This window comes from Haliotis rufescens, unplaced genomic scaffold, assembly GCF_023055435.1.
Source record: "Haliotis rufescens isolate VD_foot unplaced genomic scaffold, xgHalRufe1.0.p SCAF_1, whole genome shotgun sequence".
NCBI classification, from domain to species: Eukaryota; Metazoa; Mollusca; class Gastropoda; order Lepetellida; family Haliotidae; genus Haliotis; species Haliotis rufescens.
The window spans coordinates 40599918-40623425 of record NW_025963779.1 but is presented as its reverse complement, the minus strand read 5'-3'; the positions used below and the strand labels follow the sequence as shown (position 1 = coordinate 40623425).

Below are 23508 nucleotides of genomic sequence, written 5' to 3'. Positions count from 1 at the left end.
GCATTGAGCAATGTTTCGATGTAGTTATTGATAACCATGTAATAATCTACATCGCAATGTTGTATGTATTGTCATCGTCATGCATCATTGTACTACAGATTCTTCCCCACTGTAAAGAAAACAAGCAAAATAATTTATTTTAGCAAGAATATCATCTTGTATTGATACAGAAAAAATGTTTTGTGTATCGTATCATAACATGATAACTTTGAGAACTAAATCAGTACCAGTCTTACTATTTCAAAGGTTGGTTAGTCAAAAGAGGATATACAGTATGCTATTAAGTTTGAACACTCTTGGAAAAGTGATGTGTTGTTAATAAGTGCAGTGTCTTTATCGAAGCACATATTGTAATTCTTACCTTGGACTTAATGAGCATGGTGGAGATGAAATGGGAGGCCAGACAGAAAAGTTTCTTCTTTGTGAGACCGGAGAGGGATGGGTTGTTATTCAAGAAGCATAAATATATTCCTTTTGGACGAATTTTCTACAAACTGCCAGGTTTAAGTGACAAGCCATGTTTATGATTGTTACTTTCTCTGCTGTATCTGACTGGCTTTTGATAAGGGGCAGAATTCTTTTTGGGAGCTTCCAATGTTGAGAAAATTGGCTGCTCGTTTGTAGCTAATGACCATGATGCCATTTTCCTTAAAGATGTCCATGATACCACAGGGATCCTTTCATAAGTTAGATAAGTGCCATGTCCGTAATTGACTGCATGCTAGTTGGGCCTCATTGTATGGCCTATTGACTTCAAAACCCATGTTCCAAGTGCTTAACCAGATGCCTGTGTGCTAGCAAGGCTGTGCAAAACTGAGGCCAGATCCACCTCTTTAACAACCTGTATTTATGTACAGAGATTATACACATTTTGCTCAGAACATGACTGCTGTGACAGTAGAATCAGATTGAGTAACCATATGCCCAGTTTAGACTAATTTAGGCAAATGCGACATAATTGTTTTTTAAACTCCAGGTATAGTATATCTGTTCTAAAAGTATATTTAGATGCTTCCGACCATCATAAATTCATTATTGTGAGTATATCACTTATGTTAACTGTCTAATTGAGACATAGTCTAGTATAAACATAGTCATCCTTCTGAGGCAAGGGAGTTAACTGACTTTAAAAGTCCAGTTTCCACCCTTGCCCAACTAGGCTGGAATTCCTGGGCTCGATCATAGCGCCACCAGTGGATATTACGAGTTATGTCCCTTCTAAGCCTCTACTAGTACTATGGACCAATCAGGTTCCACCTCTCGTATTATTTGCGTTTGAAACAAAATGGCGGCGCCAAGTCAGGACGATCTGATCGATAATCAAGATCTATATTGTGATAAATTAAAACATCGTGAAGTGCATCAAATCATGTGAGTACCTTGATTAAAAACATGAAAAGATTTGGAAAATATCTGTTGGCAACGAGTTGGCGGTGCACATGCTTTGCAAATCTTGCAATCGACTGAAATTTGCACGAAAGTTTACAAACCGGATTTCGATTTCGTTGTGTGATTTTGATTGGACTATGCATAGACTCTTTAGTGCAGCCAAAATGTAACTCCATAATACCAGCCTAGTTCGGCAAGGGTGGAAACTTTTATAGTCAGTTAACTCTCTTGCCTCGGGAAGATGAAACATAGTAAGCATTCCAGAGTCTATTCAATCTGTGAACATAACTATGATCACTCATGAAAAGATTTGTCACCAGTAAATGACAGTTTCATACAGAAATTATTGTCAAAAATGAACATGGTATAGATACCTCATATTAATTGGTAACACCATTCACCATCTATGTTTGTGGGAAGATGTGTTCAGCAGAAAATTGCCTGATGCTAGAGATCCATACAAGCAGCGTTTTAATCAACAGGCATGTTTTAACTTGATGCCTGATTGATCTCTTTTCTTATTAGTCTTTTATTGTATTAGTTTCTTTACAAATGCTTATCTTTTAATTTTGTATCATGCTCTAATCAGATATTATGTTATGCATGTCAAGGATTCTTATTGCACACAATGTATTGGTTACTTCCAAGAGTTTACTGTAATTAAAGTATAACCAGCTACTGGTAAATGTTCAAGGATTACTAGTAGTAGCCATGTTACATCAATTAATAAGATTAACGACCCTTTTTGTGTGGATTACATCCTGAGGGTTATCTTGGCTTTTCAGCACTAGTATAGTGAAGCAAGTAATACTAATTCTATGAGGGAGAGTCAGGGAGATATACTATTTTATATATTTTCTAGTTAGAGAATTGTATATACTGTATTCGACGTAATAAGCACCCAGGGTGGTCTCAAAATTACAAACAGAGGGCTCTTATTAGAATATAATTTTAATGAGAAAAAGATTTGAAAGATTGTGATTTTTGTGGTTGATGCTGACAGCCTGAAATGATATAAAAGAAGAATCTGTGTGTATTATACATGATAGATATATTTTTGACAATTTAATTGCCCATAGTTAAGGGTGCATATAACACACGAGTGCATATTATACATGAATAAATAAGTCTTGTGTACATTGATCAATCAGAAAGGGTGTTAATTGGGATTGTTCACTAGACAATCTATTAACAAATATTGCCAGGGCGCTTATTAGAGCGGGGCACTTATTACGAATACAGTACTAAGTCTCTTGGGTCAACCGTAGGGGTGAAGCAATACAGCAAGATCATGATATGAATCGTATCATGATACAAAGGTCATGATATGATCCATATCATTATTCTCATATTTACGTCAAATTGCAAGGACTTCTTGACATAAAATATTTCAGAGCAAGTTCAAAAGGAAAAGCTGTAGACAAATGTTCATAGCTATTTTAAGTAGTGAACAAAAATGTCAGGGATCATTAAACGTGTAGGAAGTAATATATTTCAGCGAGTGTATCGTCTTGTATTGACACAGAATAAAACATATCATAAACCGTATCATCACATGAAAACACATAGTGGCCCGGTGCACTGATGTATCATTACACCCCTAGTCAACAGATACTTTTTGTTTGAATTTTTTCTTTTTTCATATCTTTAAGGATAGAGATCAGGCAAATAAACGTCAACTTTTCAGGGGTTTTATAGGTTAGGTCAATACCTAACAGCTCTAATCTTCATATTTATATTCTGAAAATAAACATGTCTTCAGCAACCCATTCTTGCCTCAAAAGGCGACTATGCTTGAAACAGGCGACTAACGGGATGAGGTGGTCAGGCTGGCTAGGCTTGCTGACTTGGTTGATGCATGTCATCGTGTTCCAATTGTGTGGATTGATGCTCACGATGTCAATCTGGTCCGGACTTGATTATTTACAGACCGCCTTCATACAGCTGAGTGTGGCTGAAATAACTGCCTGCCTGCCTGCCTGCCTGCCCGTGGCTGGCAGTTTATTTAAAGACTACTTACGTATTCAGTTTTATCATAACTCCTCGTAGATTTCCAAGTAATAATTGCTTTCTTTATTTAAGCTGAATCAAGATGCGAATTGTCTCTTGTTTTTTTTGTGATTTTTCAATATTTATTATACACTGGTATCTGAATACGGGCAGGTAACTTTGAAGATGGGCAGGCAACATTTATTGGTCACCTGTCTGACTGCCATGTTGGGTTTTAAAATTAGTTCAAACACTGGTATGAAGTGATATGTTGCTGAAAACTGATGCCCTACGGTAGAATGTGTAACTATAGTACACAAATTCATGTACATGCACAATTTTTATTCATTTCGTGTTCCTGTAATACTAAAAGGTATCTCAAGAACCAGTTACAATTGTACTAGATGTGGTATGGAATATAATTCGGTTCCCCCTATATTTAATTTTTTTTGGATGATATGCACAATGAACGTCAATCTCAACGTTACACTCGTTTAAAGTCAACATTAAGGTCGTTTCCATGTCAAGTTGTTTACATGCTTCTGACTGGTTGGCTTTGATTGGGGGTATCACCAATGACGTGTTGATAGATGGGGATGACGTAATCACTTTCATGTATTCACCCACCAATTAGGATTTGCAGCACTTTTTGATAATTGTGTTCGGACATTGATTAGTAACACTTGTTATTATCCCCCGCCCCAACGGTGTGCGTGCGTGCGTGCGTGCGTGCGTGCGTGCGTGCGTTTCCGGAGCATAACTCAGAAACCGTTAAACATTTCTCTACGAAACTTTGCATGTCTATCAGACTCATGCTGAACTGGTGCCTCTTGCTATTAAGGAATTTTATAAATTTTTATTTTTCACGTTTCCATGGCAACAAGTTGGATTTAGGTTCTATAAGGGTGGTGTTCGTTTCCGGGGCATAACTCTAAAACCGTTAAATAATTTCTTACAAAACCTTTGCATGTTTACCAGACACATACTGAACTGGTGCCTTTTCCTATTAAGAGTTTTAGAAATTTTTATTTTTTACATTTCCATGGCAACAAGTTGGACTTAGGTTCTACAAGGGTGGTGTTCGTTTCCGGAGCGTAACTCAAAAACCCTTAAATACTTTCTTACAAAACTTTGCATGTCTACTAGGCACATACTGAACTGGTGCCTTTTGCTATTTAGGAGTTTTATCAATTTTTATTTTTTACGTTTCCATGGCAACAAGTTGGACTTAGGTTCTACAAGGGTGGTGTTCGTTTCCGGAGCGTAACTCAAAAACCCTTAAATACTTTCTTACAAAACTTTGCATGTCTACTAGGCACATACTGAACTGGTGTCTTTTGCTATTTAGGAGTTTTATCAATTTTTATTTTTTACGTTTCCATGGCAACAAGTTGGACTTAGGTTCTACAAGGGTGGTGTTCGTTTCCGGAGCGTAACTCAAAAACCCTTAAATACTTTCTTACAAAACTTTGCATGTCTACTAGGCACATACTGAACTGGTGCCTTTTGATATATAGCACTTTTAGAAATTTTTATTGTTTATGTTTCCATGACATTAAGTTGGATTTAAGTTTTAATATAGGATTGGTTTACTTAAGTAGTATAACAAATAAACTGTTAAATATTTCCTTGTCAAACATTGCATGTCTATATATAAAGCGCATACTGAACTAGTGCCATTTGATATTAAGGAGTTTTAGAAATGTTTATTTTAGAATTTCCATTGCAGCTATTTTTACATGTGCTAAGAGAATTGTTGGGTCAGTTACCTGGTTTGGGACCATAACGTGTTAAAATGGGTGGGGGATATAGATGACTTTGTCAACTATACGCTTGTTAAATATGTTTATAAGGATTGACTACTGTTTTTTAGTTCATTAATTTATGAATTGAAAATTGATATATAAATACTTGTAATAATGTGTGATAAGTTATTAAAACAACAGCTTTTTTTCACCCTAGAGAAAGTTTTATAATTCACAGTTATCAACTGATATATACCTGTTCATGATTGTCTTACAAGGTACATGGAAATATTGTTTGTATTGTGATAACTTGTCATGAATTGTGTAAGAAGTCTCGCATCACGCCGCATTATAGTAGTAATTGAGATATAAATGTAACACTTTGAACTAACCTGGTTCAGTGCATTTTAAGGTGCAGGTACTGTATTCTTTCCCTGCTTTGTTATACAAGGTTCATACAGGCTTGAAAAAACCTTGAATTTTATGGTCCCTCTTGAAAAGTCTTGATTTTTAGTGTCAATCTTGAAAAGCCTTGAAAATCACCAAATGAGCTTGAATAGCCTTGAATATGTACAGTGACATAACCTAGTTCATAAAAATAAAATAATTATGTACCAATGATTTTTAAGTGTCATTATCACTTTCCCAAACACCTTGAAAAACTCCTGACAGACCTTATACATTTTGTTTCTTGCTGTGAAAATCAATCTTGTTTGAAAATTTGTTATGTTCATACTGCTTTTTAGGTCTTACAACTATATAGTATGGTCTTACTACTAATATACAATATGCGGGATTAAAAAAATATTGACAGACTGAGGCTAATAACCCAACTTATAAATATAAAGCCTTGAAAATGACAGTTGAATGCCTTGAAAAGCCTTGAAAAGGCCTTGAATTTTAGTGTTCCATATCTGTTTGAAGCTTGATAAACTCTTGACAACATTATGGATGGTGAGAGTTCTATGTAAGTGAATTGTTCTGTCAAAATCATATCACTTTTGAGATGTCTACAACTGTTTATTGTGGATGCGTGATGTGAATATATAGTGGAATCAATAGATGACCCAGTGTCTAGTGGGGGAGATATCTATTTTTGTGGTAGGTGAGGATGTGTAGTCAATACCTCACGCCAGTGTACCAGCGTTGCTGTTCAACAAGGTAGTCTGTGCGGGCAATGCTGAATACCAGTCGAGTTCAAAATGATATTGGTGACTTCTGTGGAATTTTATGAGGCAGTGTACAATTTACTACAAAGCTGCTCATATCAATTCAGTCCAAATAATTGAGAGGACATATCGGTATCAGAAGCACTGGTTCAGATCAGCCACAGGCTTTGAGCAGGGGAACATTGTTCCTAATCCCAGATCTAAGGCTTTCTTAAGCTGGCCAGGGAGCAAATCTGAGGCTTTGTGTCATACAGTTTACAGCCATCAGCATTGCAGTTAAAATTAGATGTCGGTTTTTGGCAAGTGGGCAGATTGGTATGGTGTGTATGATCTCATATATTCTATAGCTCACAGGAGTACCTTCACAATGGCAACAATAGCATTGATCAAGACATTTAGCATTAGACTTGTAACCAATGAGGAGAAACGCACTGGTGTCATGTGTGCACATAAATATTTGTCACTCTTCAGTTAACACACTGAAGTAAGAATGTTTATCGATACATTGTAATCACCTTTTCATATTACAAGTGTGTACTTTAGTGTTTTGGGGTATTTATTTGTTTGCTGTAAAGACTTACAATGGAAACAGATTCTTTCACTTTATCTTCCAGTCCTTGAGAATAAACATGTCTTATGTTGTCAGCAATAATGATGAAAACAGGATAGGTTACTCAAGGCTTTTGTTTTTTGTGTGCCAAATCTCCTAATTGTGTATAGTTGATAGATGAAGGCTGTTGCAGACGTAGCTGACTGTTGATATAAGACCAGATAGATGTCAGGTGATAATCTGAACATTAGAGTGGAGTGTCTGCAGTAGCTGTAACCTCAAGCTGGTCTGGTGGCCGTCTGCAGAATGAAATTTTCTAGAAATTGACATGCAGGCAATTAATAGTTACGTTAATATTATTTTTGGTAAGTTTTTGCTTTGCACATCAATGATATATGTGTTGTTTTCAAGAACTATGAAATTGAATATTGTGTTATCTTATTGCAAAATATGAATATACAAATAGAACTTTACAATTTGGATCTTAGAATAATTGTTTGCAAGCGTTAACATAACTAATGTTTACGATATCTTGAGTCCTACATTGCAACACTGCGAACTGTGGAATGTTATCTGTAGGGTAGTTGTGGATGGGAGCAGCCAGTGTAGGTTTGCATGTTATCACTCTTTTTCAGCTTGCCCCTATTCTTGTCCCCACCAGGAGCAACATTCTATACTTACCTGCCCTCCAGTGGGCAGCGGCCAACAACAGCACATGAGCACAACTTGCCTTCTAGCATGGACAGCTGCAGGGAGCATGTGCTGTTTCCACCATGCTCTTCCATCAGCTGCATTGGGCTTGTTTTGTCATTAAACAGATAATATTAGATGTTGCGCGCTGTTTGAGAGGATCTACAATAGGAGTGGCATGACGTCGCAAAGATCAAAGCATACAGTTTAACTGTTATCTGTTTGTTTGCATGAAGAACTGTTTGCTTTGACATGTAGAGATATATTAGGCTCTTCAACATTTGGTAAGTTTCTTTGTGTTTTTTCTGACCACAGTTTGCTTGAGGGCAGTGCTGTGATGTGATGTTAGGATAGACTCAGGAAATAGTAGTTTGTGTACATGCTGTGGGATGCGATACCTTTAGTATGTGTAAGATCTGTGAAGATCTAGGTTAGAAATTGTCCTCAGCAACTCATGCTTGCCGTAATAGGCGACTATGCTTGTCGTAAGAGGACACTAACGGGATAGGTAGTCAGGCTTGCTGTCATGGTTGATGCATGTCATTGTATCCCAATTGCATGGATCGATGCTTGTGATGTCAATCACTGGATTGTCTGGTCCAGACTTATTTACAGACTGCTGTCATATAGCTGCTTGAATATTGCTGAATGTGGTGTTAAAACAACAAACAAACAAACAAACAAATAGTATGTGTGATTAAGATGTCATTTTTGAACAAACAGGTGTTTACCTGCATTTTCTTCTTTAATAAGGTGTGCTTATATTGAACTGTTAAAGTACACCAAAATACCCCAAAACTGTCTTGATTTCTGATTATTCCGAGCTGGGATAGAAATGGGCTCTAGCCTGCTACCCCAAGTCTGTCTAATGATAAAGGTATCATGAAGACTAGTACTTTGAGGCTTTTTAGCCTGCTGCATATTGTGACCTTAAACTTCGTGTTGTATATGAGAGTAGTGCCCCTTATACCAAGGGGACAGTCATTAGTAATGTCGTCTTCATATCAACAGATGCCATCTTGTGTCGTGATTCTTGCACAAATGGTGTAGCATAACAGTAATTACAACTAATTTCATAACAAATAAACCATTTGCTGACTTGAATGAAATCACAGAGCAAAAATGACTCGATGAGTCAATCGTTTTGCCACCTCGTCTCATAGCTCACCTACACTGAACCGAGTTTGAAGCTAGGTTTTTCGTTGATCTGCAGATGTTTATAACTTTGTGATGTTTGTGTATAGAAATGCTGTTATGAACAATCTTTTAGAATTGACACCTTATTATTTCTTATGATCTATCTTAGAGGAAGCTGTACACTTTTTTGCAAGGTTCAACCTTGATACAACAGTGTCTGGTCAGATCATCAGCTAGGAATTCACGATCCAAGTAATAAGTTTGAATCTCCAGCTTACATTGTTTACTAGTAGAGTAGATATAGATTTCCACCTGCCTGATAGCTGTGGAGTATTACTTTTCCTCAGAACAATAGAGAAGGTGTATTCATGTTGTGCACGTGCAGGTCAGGTCATGACGATGAAATTGACTTAGATCCCCTGGACACGTGTTGCTCATAAGACAATTAAGAGGTCGGTGTAACAAGAATGTGTCAACAGAGACAGGACACTCACATATTCATCGTACTACTAAGACTCGTTTAGGACCACATGCTGTACTTTTCTTCACAATGGTATGTGCCATTGGGCCACCCTCATACAGAGGCCATACAGGGTTAAATGTCAGGTCATAGCCCCTATAGTGTCCCCTCCTTCAGCTTGTAAGAAGTGTGGGCCTCCCACAGGATGATTTTTTTCAGGATTGCTGAGACCCGGCAGCCAGGAAGATGGTGGCATCTTTGACTAAGCCTAATTCCGTCAGTGAGAAGTACTGACCCAGGCCAAAGGAAGACAGGAAGAGGATGCAGGAGGACAAACCCTGACCTTCAGAACACTTGATGTGCTGAGAAAACTACCCTGGCTGGACGACCACGAATGGGTGGAGCAAGTATCTTGGCCAGGTGATGGATCTGATGCATACCATGGGAAGTTATGTCACTGTGGGATTGGGTTAAAGACAGCTGCTGAACCTCGGTCCCACAGATGAAAGTCTACCTACTGCTGGGATAGGTCGCGGCTAAAAAAGATTTAGGAGCCATGCGGGCCAGCTTGATGTGGGAAGACAGGATCAGTCAGTGACTGGTCACCAGTGGCGATACCATGATCACACCTGCAACGTATGCCAACCATCGACAACTGATTCTCATGTCGGTACACTGGGCTGGAAGCTTTTGCATTCAGAGAAAGATCAGTCACCTGTGACTCAACCGATGCCCGGTATTGGGAATGTTCCTTATTAACCAAGACTCGGCTCCAGACCACAGGCACATATGCTATTAAGACAGTTTACTATGTTTTGCCATTGCATGAACTGGGACAACGTTTTCAAGTTAATCAGGGAACTCAAGCCACCTGTGGAAGATGTTGTTCTGCAGAGGTTAGAGTATGCTGGGTGCCATCTGCAGTGATTTTGACACAAAAGGCTGTATACAGGTCAATAACTAGGACCTAAGAAATGTAATAAGTCAATGGAAAAAGTCAGTAAGTCAAACAAACAAATATTGCGGATGCAGTTTAATTTCGAAGTTAAATCATTACTTTAAAACAATCGGGTACAGCTTCTGCGCACCCGGTTACCCAGCGGATCTGGGAGCAATACTGCCATAATCTTCACCCACCCACCCCCTTCCCTCAGACACAAGGACAACTGTCACAAGGGTGCAATGTCTGACCCTATCCCTTTGTTGAAGCATATTGAAAAAACCTACCTTGTACTAACTTACCTTTTGTTATAGGTTTTCAGACTCTGAAGAAATATTCACAGTTTTCGCGCTTATCACATGAAAAACGGTAAAACATCTCATTGACTTATAAAGGACAACTTTATCTTAAAAACACGCCATCATCTGAATATTTACAATTTCTGTGTGACGCCAAAGCCCACGTTATAGTGCAAGTATTCGTGATAGAAAACGTGTGATGTCCGAAACCTGTGATCTGATGATAATACTGTTGTGTCGTGAATAATAATAAAGGCATATATGATGCTGAAAGCTCTGATTGAAAACAGGACAATATGTGTACTGTACATTCTCTTGACTGCCTCAAAACTTTATGAGAGCATTTCATTGGTCATTAAAATCAATACTGTAAGTAGGAATAATCTTAACTATTTACTTTTTAATCATGAAATTATGACACGTGTGACCCTTAAGTCTGACAGCTTGAAATTTTATCGGTCTATGCCCGGTGACCAAGGGCCCATCTGAAACCCTGCATCTGTATGGAAGCACTTCACTCTCCTATGAAGGGCCACTGGTTATTAACCAGCCAAAAGACTATTGAGAAATTGAGAGTGATGAGAAGCTCCCACTTCCCCCTTTGAAACGTGTCTCTCTCATGATTGTCCTTTTACTGATATCCCCCAACTTTGGACTACTTCTACAAGCTGGGCTTTGGGCTTTGGGGCCTATATCAATTGATTTATCCCACCCCTGGAGGACTCTCATGCTTGGATGCCAGGGGGGCACCGGTTACTGACCAGGTCAGTCTGATGTACCAATTCCTGGACCACATTGAAAAGATGCAAGAGGAGTTAATCGCCAGCCAGTTATCCTGGATATAGAGGCAGCATCTTTTCTCCCAAGTTCAAACAAAGGCGGTCTGGGAGTAAACTAGGAAGACTGTCATGAACCAACAACAGCACCTCACAAATTTTAATGACAAACTCAACAGACACTATGTGTGGCATTCTACACACCCTGCACTTTCACGCTTGGAAGTTATCAAGCAAAAGATACAGACAACGCCAAATCTGCTTCAGCAGCAGTTGCTTGATCATGGAGACCATCCTCGTCTGCCCTATGTGACAGATGGAACAAGTTCTACCAATGGTGTAGTCTCACAGTAATAGCCTTAAAGGTAGGTTGACCTTTTGAACCATATTGTCATCTTGGTGTAGGACAGGTCATCTGCAAGTGACCATGCTCAGAAGTCATGGGAATGACGACAAGGCCACAGGAACTGACGTCATTAGAACCAAAGCGATGTCATAGGCATCACTGTCTGGAAGGTCATGTTAGGCCATGGCCAATATATATCGTCAAAACAACTAGAATGGTCAAGCTATATCAAAATTGCTTTTGAAATTTATTATCGATTGAGTTTTATCATGTTATTTACTTCCTGTCACTTACAACATGAAAAGTGACTTGTCACTGTCGGCTCGGAGGGACTGGTTGTATTATTGATTCATACTCTTAACGCATCGGTTCGTTTGAGGATGACAAGGAGTATAAATAATTCACAAATGGATTAGACATACATTTACCTCTATCTGACTTCCTAAATGTAAGAATATTTCCTTCATATTGACATCCGAAACTTTACTGGTTACCTGAGTTTTGAGAGGAAAGGTCTCCAACTATTGGGATGCAGCATCTGTACACACAAAACAATATTTAAACTTGTCTGGAGTACCAGGGAAAGAACCTAAAATGTCCAAATGCCATCGTGTAGAGACAGCTTTCTTTGTTGACATACTTAACTGGTTTGCACATATGTTGCAACATCTGCATGTATGGGTCACATGGTCAGCGGTAGAAATTGGCACTCGTCCTATAGTCCTTGCCTAACTGCCCAATAGTTTGGTTTCATTAGGACAAGTAGAAATTTGCCACTTTTAAGAGTTTCGCTCAATGTTATCATCATAAGGACTTGTGGACAAAAAATGTTAGTTTCTAACAATGATGGTGTTTTGCATCTTTTCTTTTCCATGGCAACAACCGCCAAATTCGGATTCACTGTTCACAAACATTAGATCTTTGTATCTTTGCTTTGTGACTTGTGAGTAACATTTGTGGTGCTGTGGGACAAACTTATATAGAATCAAAAAGACTAGATTCAGATATTACGTGGTGCCTTTGCTCTTCGTGAACTGACAGAATGCTGTCTACCTTATGATCAAATATTTTACAGTAATCAAGACAAACTCATTGTAAATTATGCAAATTTGGGTTTTGATTGGAGATTAGCTTTGATAAGATCATCATTTGTACACTAGCATCAGAAGCATATAAAGAAGTAACATCTTTGTTGAAATGGATGGTAATCTTCTTCATACTTAACAGTTGCCAACAAATGCTGGGTTTGTTCCTCTGGGTGTACTGTGAGGGTGGATGTGGTGTTATGTGAAGGTAAATGTTGTTTTGTTTGACAGGTTGATGGTGTGCTTGTGGTCGAGTTTGAGTACATATTTTGATCCATATAATTTGTTTGATTGTTCATTGATCTTGTGTGGTTATTTACTTATTTCCCAATTTAGTTTGGCATGTACTGATTTGTGGGTTAACCTTCATGTCACAATATGGGAATCCACATTTAACAATAACCACAAGTAATTCGAAACCTTATTTTTCTGTAATACGCCAGTTTTTTTATTTCCATGAAAGAGCTCTGGCACCACATTCTAGGGGATTATTTTGATTATTTTTTTTAAAGAACCTTTTGAGAAAGGACAAACCCAGTAGAAATAATCTGAAGCATCTGTTGACTAAGGCCGTAAAGATACATCAATAATCCGATGCATTGCGATACTTGACCCACGATACAATACAAGATACACGTGGGTCTATATATATATATATATATATATATCGATACACCATGATATGGAACGCAAATCTTAAGTACAGTACGTGTTCCATCGCTATTGCACCCTTCCGTATAGCGCTAACTCGGTCATAGCGTGTGGTAGCGAATGCCTCCAAAAATTTACTTAATTTTTTTATAAACTTGAGGGGGCAGTCGTGTAGCCGAGTGGTTAAAGCGTTCGCTCGTCACGCCGAAGACCCAGATTTGATTCCCGACATGGGTACAATGTGTGAAGCCCATTGCTGATGTCCCCCGCCGTGATATTGCTGGAATATTGCTAAGAGTGGCGTAAAACCATACTCACTCAATAATAAACTCAAGTTTTACACTGACACAATATTTTCCCCATCTCAAAAAAACATTATCAGCTGATCAGTAACACAGCAAATACCAGTCAACAAATCTGAACTGAAGTACACAATTTAATCCCTTTATAATACTATCTGGTTATGACAATGGGATCAATCTATATCTGGACTTTCGTTTGTAATATATTTCATAATTTTTTTCAAATTTCATTCAATATTGCTCACATTAATTTTGGTGAAATCCTGCGTGAAGTGATCAGTACATCGCACAACTCATCGTTATTTACAGCAACCACGATCAGATTACTGCTATTGACGCCTTGCAAACTTAAGTTGCCAGAAAAATGTATACATACATGTATATCATAAATGAGTTTCATAAACCCTGTGGTGACTGCTTGAACTGGTATTACCCTTGGTGCGTGATAAAGGTGTGGGGTTGCGATGCGATATACTTACCAATACTATGGGTGCGATATTCGTAACCCAATACAGTATCTTTTTTTTCATAAGTTGTATTTCTTTTTTTTTGCAGGTGTGTCACAACCCTTAATTATATGTTTTTAAATTACAGAGATTGAAGATGGGAAAAAATATATAGGCCAGAGGTAACTATGAATGTTATGCTATTTATAGCCAACTGGAAAATACTAGAGAATCTGTGTATGCTGGGTCTTGTACAATTTCTGTTATTTCATGTGTTATTTACAGACCACTTTCATATAGCTGGAATATTGCTTGGTGCAAATAAACAAATCTTATCGGGATGCAATACTGGTAGAGGCCATGACATCGGGACCATGACTTTAGTTCGTGATTATTACAAACAAATCTGAAGGAGCCATTGTGTTTTTTAACAAGAATGATTGGTGCAGCATACTGAGATTTGGATTATTCAATCAAATCATTGTGTAAGGATTTTGACTTAACTAGTCAGTTGCCTTTATATTAATAGGGGGGGATACGGGTGGCCCAGTCGTCTAAGGTGCCGCTATTTGCTGTGCAGAATTGTGTCCCTTGGGCACACCAGATACCTATGATTGTGGGTTCGAACCCTAGTTCGCCCCATTTATGTTTCTAGGTTTGTCAGCACCATACCCATGCTCGTGGGTTTCACCAAAGTGGTAAATGTTTGAGACCTGCATCACTTCGGGCTTTCCTCCCCAATATAACTGTAATAACTCACTCACCCAATTATGTTAAAAGGTGACTGACGATATGGTTAACATTTGACTAGCGGTACATCTTCTGTTTCTATGTGATAATAATAAAGATCTGTCTGACCTAGTGCTGTCACATCTTTGGCAAATACATCACAGACCCAGAAACTCAAACAATCTGTTTCTGATCCGGTGTGATATCTCCTTGGAATAGGTCAATACCAAGGTCGTGGGCAATGCGACATAATTGGTTAAGTCATCTATGGATGCTGTTTACTGTTGCACTGTCTGTAGGATCAATACCATAAACACAATCAGAGTCAATGTAACAGACTTACCAAGAACGAAGAGTTTTTGGTGATGACTATTTCCACTTGTGAGGGATGAAAAAAATCTGAACACCTTGTCTATGATTTTTGTTATGCACTGTTTTACCTCCTGCTACTTCATAATATTGGGTTAAAGAAACTGTCACCTCAATGTGAATCAAGGAGCCATTTCTAACTTGAGGAAGGCTACATACATCCTATCTTAACTGCTGTTGAGTATTTAGGCGCTACAAGAGAAGTCTATGATAGCACCATGTTCTTGATTGAAGCGTGTACCTAGGATGACAGAGCATACAAAGAACTTTTGTGAGAATTTCCTTACCTTCAATTGAAAACTGTAATACAGGATACCCTAGAACTCAATTGATTTCGAACTTTCATATTTATGGTTAGGGTACGCTTGTTGAACAAGCTTTTGTGAAACACATAACATTGCTGCACCTGTATTGTATGATACATATATTCATTTTGTCCTTGACAAAGATTTTGTCAAAGGTGCAATTAAAGAGACATTGGGGATTTCACTGTTTGGAGTTACTATCCAAATCAAACCTAACCCCTCTTTAGCCATATTCAAGATGTAGCAATATACAATGAAATAACCAAAATGTGGAACAAAGTTATCAACAATGTAAGTGATGCATTCTTGATGAACTTGAATCTCCTGGAGGAAGCTGTGTCTTTCCATTGTTCAGTCTTGGTGTTGATGCTGGTTCACAATGCCTTGAGTAAACTGATGTGTTCATACAGGAATCTGATATGCGCTAGATGTCTTGGTCCAAATCATACGGATTCAAGTCATGCTCTGACTTAGGGCAAGTAAACACAACATAACGACTTTGAAAATTTAATACCTTAGGGTATGCTTATTCACAAATGCTTAACTGAAATGAATTTGAAAAAAGGAAATAGTGTAGAACAGCATTAGAAACTGGCGCTAGTACAGTAGTTTTGCCAAACTTCCCAATAGTTACGATATTTTAAGGACTAATAGAACTTTGCCCTTTTTAAGAGCTTAGCTATACGTTATCATTATAAGCCTTTTTCTCATCTGTTTGATTATCGTGTCCACAACTTATGTCAACATTTGCCTTGCGAGTAACAACATTGAACCTTTAGTTGACTACTCAGGAGAATTATCACATCTTGATATGATTTTGATTATTGATATTGATAAAATTACTTCAACTGCCCTGTTTTTTTATGTTAGAGAAACTTACTATCTTTAGATAGGCACTTTACCACACCAATATTTTTGCTAACTTTAATACATGTGTCTGTGGTGTACCATGGGCTTAGGTAAGTTGACCAATCACAACAGGGTTAGGTTATGTGGATAAACCCTATTTGGGATTAACATTTAGATGAATGTTGTTATAAGGTTTTGAACTAGTTGCAACATTTCATACATGTAAACATCTTCCTGAGGCAAGAGAGTTGACTGACTATAAAAGTCTAGTTTCCACCCTTGCCGAACTAGGCTGGAATTACTGGGTTCGATCGAAGCGCCACCAGTGGCTATTACCAGTTATGTCCCTTCTAAGTCTCTCCTATGGACCAATCAGATTCCACCTCTCGTATCACTTGCATTTGCTTCACACAAGCACCTTGATTAAAAACATGAAAAGATTTGGAAAATATCCGCTGACAACTAGTTTGCGGTGCACATCCTGCAATCGACCGAAAATCTGCATGTCCTTTTACGAACCGGATTTCAATGTCGGTGCGCGATTCTGATTGGACTATGCATTGACTCGTTAGTCCAGCCAAAATGTAACTCCATCATACCAGCCTAGTTCGGCAAGGTTGGAAACTTGACTTTTATAGTCAGTTAACTCTCTTGCCTCAGGAAGATGATATGTAAATCGATGACATTTACCTATCCTTTGACATTTGACACTGACCAACTGGCCAAATCATCTGTTTTCGTTGAATAGCCCTAGGAAATTAGGATGCTGCCTAGATTTACTGCATACAGATGTACCGGTAATTAAGTGGTGTAGACAATTGTATTTTTGGGTAATATTTTTATGGTTGGATGATGGGGATATGGACTTGTCTACATATAGTTTGACACCCAAATTAAGTCACAGCTTACATGGCTTTCAGGTTAAACATTGTTTCAATAGAGATAAATATTGAAATGTATTTATGGTTTAATATTTTGGTGACTTAGAGCATTGCAATGATACTATATTTTTATGCTTTGTGTATTAAGGTATATTTTATAAATAACTACATTTTTCTGGCAGTTATTATAGTTTTAAGCATTGAATTTTGAACATCATTGCAAAACTTTGTTTCATATTTAATGCCCATGATAGTTATTTGAATGGCACTGGCTTTTCATAACTTGTGTGGCCAGTGATGGAAATATTTCAAATATATCCTGAGGTAGCCCAGATACAGTGACTTTATACCTGCAAGTTAACTCTTTCGCTTGGCAGGCTCTTACCCCCAAGAGAGTGTATGGGGTTTACATTGCAACATACCAAACTATCTATTTCCAGGACCCACTTGTACAAAGTGATCTTAGTGTTACGACTATCATAAGCCGATGTTAAAGTATGGGAGTTACGATCATCTTAGCCCCAAGATCGTTTTGTGCAAGTGGGCCCTGTAGATGATGGGCAGCACCTTGTCTCCAGCCATGATAGAATGGACCATAGATCTTGAACTTTTTCATAATTTTCATGGAATGGAATTGATTGAATTTTATATCTGAAAAATAATGAGTCAAATGTTTAAAGCAATCTCTTAGAAACCAAAGATTCTGAGAACTATTACTTTGCCAGAATATGCAACATTACAATTGTACTGAGTATGTTCTTGATCGTAAACTTGAAAATGGAGCTTTTTATATCACAGTGGTTGATCTGAAACTTTGTTGTGACAATGTTGCGAAAAGGAAAATCCTACATCTCAGAAACTGCTGTACTAAATGCTGCTCACTTTGAATGTATCTGGTGAGCAACTGTGACTTGGTGCTCTTTTTATTCATCACAAACTAGTGGCAATGTTTTATAGGAGAAGATAGTTTCATGATAAATTGCAAAAAACAATGAAGAACAAATTGTGGTTTATTTCACGATAAAACATTGTTCATTCATGACGTCATTTCTGGAGATTCAAACATGCGCTCGCATCTTGATGACGTAAATGTGTACCTTGGCAACGTAGACCTTGGCAACGTAGAAAAAGGCAATGGTCGAACGGTTGCCTACTAAAGTGGGAGAGATATGATAATCGGTATTGGAAAAAAGGTACAGGTAAATGACGTCTACGGCCCTTATGGTTTATTCTCCCTGCAGTGTTTTAGTGTTTATTTCTTAATTAAAGAGTATCACCCATCCTCATCCCAAAAGGTTTATATAGTGTTGTAAACTGATGTTTCTGAATATTCACTCATGTCAACCTACTGACATGGTTAGGATACATGTTATATTTATAATATAAGAAGATCTTTGTAGTTACTGTAACACTACTGAAATTCAATAAGCCAGTTTCAGTGCTATATAATGAATGGTTGGCATAAGCATGTCATTTTGTAACTTTCTAGTTGTCTCCATAGAGTACTTGTTGAATAGATTACAGCCTGAGTATATACATAGACTTTATGCTTTCTTCAATAGTAACTAAGCCCTAAACTGATTCACTTGTAACTAGGTGATATCCTTAACAAACAAACAGTTTTTGTTGACTTCAATTCATCTTCATTATAGCATTAAATGTCTCATTTGTCAGCCCATGACGATCATGTTGAAAACATTTTGAATGTTATTGTTAACATGATGAAGTGATTGACACAATGTGAAGGTTGATTATGCTGCATGATAATAGATGTTCACAGCTAGTGGTGGTAAAACACGACCTGGCTTAGTGCTTACAGTCTAACCATACTACCACAGCGTGTACCTGTAGTATAGCCTGTTAGCTTGCTGTGATAATCGCGATAGAAATCGACAAAGAAAGTGTATGTCACTTAAAGTATTACAATGTAAAAGAAAGTTATATAAACAGTACTATACTTAATTGAAAACTTATTGTCAGTGTTTCCTTATTCTAGATCGCCATCCTACACAAAACATTGGATTCAGTTAAACCTCATGCTGGTGTTCTGTTCCAAATTCAGTTTTGTGAGACAAGTTTGTATGCAGCCAGCAGGCCGAAAAGAGGCCGAACCTGAGATCGCATAGCCACCTAGCAGGGCTCAGAAAAGTTTAGAACTCCTCACCCCTGAAAAGCCTTTTTCTGCACTATGAGATTAAATCTTGGCTTCAATTTGCCTCTGTCCGTGGTGATTTATGAGCAAATAAAGATTTGGTTGTACATAACATTACAAAATTTAACCATGATGATGAACATATATCTCTCTTTGCGTTAACCATCCCACACGACCTCATCCCCCCTAAATATTTTCTCATCGAAATCACCTGATTCACGAATAGTGTAAAGTTAAAACAACATACATGGAAAATGGAGGAATTTTGACTAGCCAGATGGGTGACCTACGTTATGTTTCTGCAAGCCCTTTGTAATTGTAACTGACCAAAGGATTTCTTAAATAATTTCTTTTAGTTTTGTGTGTGCTTGGAATTCATCTCTTTGGGGGGGATATAGCGATCAGCCAGTCTGTCTGTCTGTCTGTCAGTCCATCTGTCCATCCGTAATCATTTCCTTTTCTCGAAAACAATTCGGTGTATTAGATCGAAACTTGGCATATCTATCAGTCACATACTGAAGTTGTGCCTTTTGCTATTTAGGAATTTTAGAAATTTTTATTTTGTACGTTTCCATGGTAACAAGTTGGACTTAGGTTCTATGAGGGTGGTGTTCGTTTCCGGAGCGTAACTCAAAAACTGTTAAATACTTTCTACAAAACTTTGCATGTCTACCAGGCACATACTGAACTGGTGCCTTTTGCTATTTAGGAATTTTATAATTTTTTATTTTTTACGTTTCCATGGCAACAAGTTGGATTTAAGTTTTCATATAGGGTGGGTTCACTTATGGAGTATAACAAATAAACTGTTAAATATTTCCTTGCCAAACATTGCATGTCTATATATAAAGTACATACTGAACTAGTGCCATTTGATATTAAGGAGTTTTAGAAATGTTTATTTTAGAATTTCCATTGCAGCTATTTTGACATGGGCTAAGAGAAATGTTGGGTCAGTTACCTGGTTTGGGACCATAACGTGTTAAAATGGGTGGGGGATATAGATGACTTTGTTGACTATGCACTTGTTTAGTTATTGTTTCTTGTAATTTGTCATTTGTTTGCATAAAAAAAACCCACAGAAACACACTTTTTACTTTCCATTTCATATGGATGCGACCATGGTGGATCTTTTGTTGGTAAACAATGTATGCTTCTTAAAGAACATTCAACTCTTGACTCATTACATACAGAATTGCACATTTACTTGTGATTACTTTACAGACAGCTGCCAGGGGGGATATGCCATCTTTCTGATGACTCTTGTCTGTATTTTTATAAAAGGTATGTTTGACAAGCAGTTTCTAACAGTTGAAATTACTACTAGCTAATAATGGCCATGTGTATTTTATACCCTGGTTTCTTTGTGCCATGGCATATACACACCCAAGGGTGCTCCACCAGAGAGTTTTTGTATTTTGTGTGAGTTTTCTTTTTCAGCCAAATTGTTTTAGAAAGCTGACATCTGCTCATTCCTTAGTTTGATAGGGAGATCAAAGTTTACTCAGAGATCACCTGAAATGGATGGTTTTTAATGGAACTCCTAATTATTATTTTTTTAAGAAATCCAGTGAAATAATTCATGCATTTGATAAACACTGATAAACAAAAAAAAACATGTTAAGAGTCTTGTACTTTTAAATATGTAATGCAACTTTAGATAAGTGTGGAATTCATACATAAAGAACCTTGTTTAAGTGCACAATTGCCCAATATTACATTTGTTTTTGCATAACCTCTAGCCCTCTACTTTATTTTGCAGGTAAAGTACACAAGCTGACCAAAGGTGCAGTGGGACAAAATTAAGCATGGCGACTTACTTCACCAACTTTAGCAATGGATATGTGCTTGAGGTAGTACCAGCAGGTTTGTCACGTTGTGAATCATGGCTACTACTCCCAGCAGAGAACCTCTGGTCAAAGGAACTTCGTGGATTTCTCTACATTGTGGCCATGATATATTTCTTCATGGGCATTGCTATATCCTCAGATGCTTTCATGTGCAGTATTGAGGTTATCACCAGCAAGAAGAGGACCATTGTGCGTTGGGATGAGGAGAAACAGGAGAAAGTAGAGAGAGAAATTCTTATATGGAATGAAACGGTTGCAAATTTAACGTTGATGGCCCTTGGTAGCAGTGCACCCGAAATTTTGTTGGCCACTATTGAAGCTGCTCTCAGACTCGGTAGTGAAACTACTGAAGACTCATTAGGAACATTCACAATCATTGGTAGTGCTGCATTTAATTTGTTAATTATTACAGCAATATGTATAGTGAGTGTTCCTACACCAAATGTGAAAAGCATAAAAGAACTGGGTGTTTTCGTCTTGACATCAATCTGGTCCATCTGGGCATATGTGTGGATGTTACTGGTGGTAGCCTATATATCTCCAAATGTGGTGGACCCATGGGAAGCCTGGCTGACATTGTGTTTCTTCCCCATGTTTGTCCTCATGGCCTATTGTCAAGACAGTGGCTGGTGGTGCAAGAAGAAGAGGGTGGAGGGCATTGAAAGTGGAGAGGAAGATGATGATGAAATGGTAGGCATGAGAACAATCAGATAGGTGGCTTTTTGCAATAAAGAATGTGACAATACAATATACTTTGTTAGCATTCAGACTGGGTTAACTATAGGATCATCAATTCCATTCGTAATATTATATACTTCCATGATATCAATCATGCAAGTACAGAACCCTTGGTATAATAGGCTGACTTATATGCCTGTAATTAGTCAGAACTTTAGTGGTAAATAATTTGTTCACTGAAACTGTTAAGCAATGTTAGAAACTAAGGTGGATACTGAGGTCGTAAATGTTGTCTACTGTAGTACTTTAATGTGGCCCTGAACTCCTAAGCCATTAGTCTTTAACATTAGAGTTGTGACAGTCTTGCTTCCACAAGGCTTATGAAGCTGAACCTTTGCATGTATGCTGACATCTATGCATCTATGCATCCGAATGAAGAATATGTTATTTGCTTCCAGAATGTTCGAGTGGTGATGAGTAACCAGCAGAGCTCTTTGACAGGCCATGTGCCTAAGGAACTGCATGTACTAGAAGCACAGAAGGCACACCGAATGAGGTGAGAATGTCAGTGGTGGTATTTTGAGGCAGCTTAATCTTTGACACTTTATTTCATATCAAATATCAAACAGTATTATGTGATATCAAGATAAAATGAACTTACTAATCAAGAGAAATATATTCTTATGCTTGTCTTAACTTAATAGGGTGGAGACAACTCACCCAGTCTGTGACAAAATGGTTTCAGTCCATCTAGTTTTCCCCAATCAAATATAGTCTTGACAATATTTTCAGTAGATATTACTGGTTAGTATGGACAATCTTTACTGTTCAATAAGAAATTTTACTGGACAAAGACAATTTGTAAATATTGCAGCCTGCTCACATTGTCTGTCTTGAAGTTTGGTACTGACCAATTTTGTGCCAGATTTATGAAAGGTATATGAATACCTTCAAACAATTTAAGACATTTAAGATCCTATATTTGATTTATTTGTATTTCTATTCAAATGTTTGTGCTGAACACTTTGAGTCAGTCCTGACCTTATGTTGCATCCTGCATAATTGGCCAACAATTGGCCAAAAAACAAGAATTAAATTTGATGTAGTGAAAATAATTCACTTGTTTTTTTTAAGCTCATGGCCCACGAAGCCCTTGATTAGTCCTTGGATAGAAAAGTGAGGCAGCGTCGTCACTCTACAGATTACATTGTCTTGTAGAGTATGGTCACCTCAAACATTTTGTATTGATCCTTCTTACAGCTAAGTTGCCCTATATTTATTCTACTGATGAAATGCCACTTTGTCTTTCAAAGATCATGCTTGACATAACAGTTCTGAGATCATTAATGCTCTCAATGCTACTGTCGAACCCATTCGACAGGCGCATAGTCAAAGGACCGCCCCCAAATGAAACTCGCAATAACTGTTCAACAAGTAGGCTTTGTGTATCATTTAAGTTATGTGTGAAATGCATAAATGCTCAGCTTGCAGAATATCAAAACTTTCAGTAGTTTGTTTACCTCAAAAAACGAAACATCGCAAGTTCAGAATGTATCGGCCAAATTTCTTGGCACACAACTGACTTGTTGACTTTTGACACTTCACGTTGATCGGCATGCAATTTTCTTTATGATTTTATTATGTTTCACATTCGATCATAACTTTTTGTTACCTGATGGAAAGAAAACACACAAGTTCCTTAATTTCTAAAAATTAGCAAC

At 37.7% G+C, this 23508-nt stretch overlaps 1 protein-coding gene across 21 annotated transcripts in view; it reads left to right on the top strand.

The window, feature by feature from the left end:
- The window catches only part of LOC124121883 (sodium/calcium exchanger 2-like), a 207098-nt gene that overhangs the window by 52139 nt on the left and 131451 nt on the right, over window positions 1-23508 (top strand). For 19 of the 21 annotated variants that reach the window (XM_046484971.2, XM_048396520.1, XM_046484987.2 and 16 more), the window contains exons 2-3: window positions 21022-21799; window positions 22246-22343. In XM_046484971.2, the coding sequence (XP_046340927.1) occupies window positions 21068-21799; window positions 22246-22343 (830 nt within the window). In that variant the 5' untranslated portion in view covers window positions 21022-21067. Of the gene's footprint in view, window positions 1-20483; window positions 20544-21021; window positions 21800-22245; window positions 22344-23508 lie in introns of all 21 variants that reach the window. The other 2 variants (XM_048396519.1, XM_046484970.2) reach the window with 1 other exon arrangement.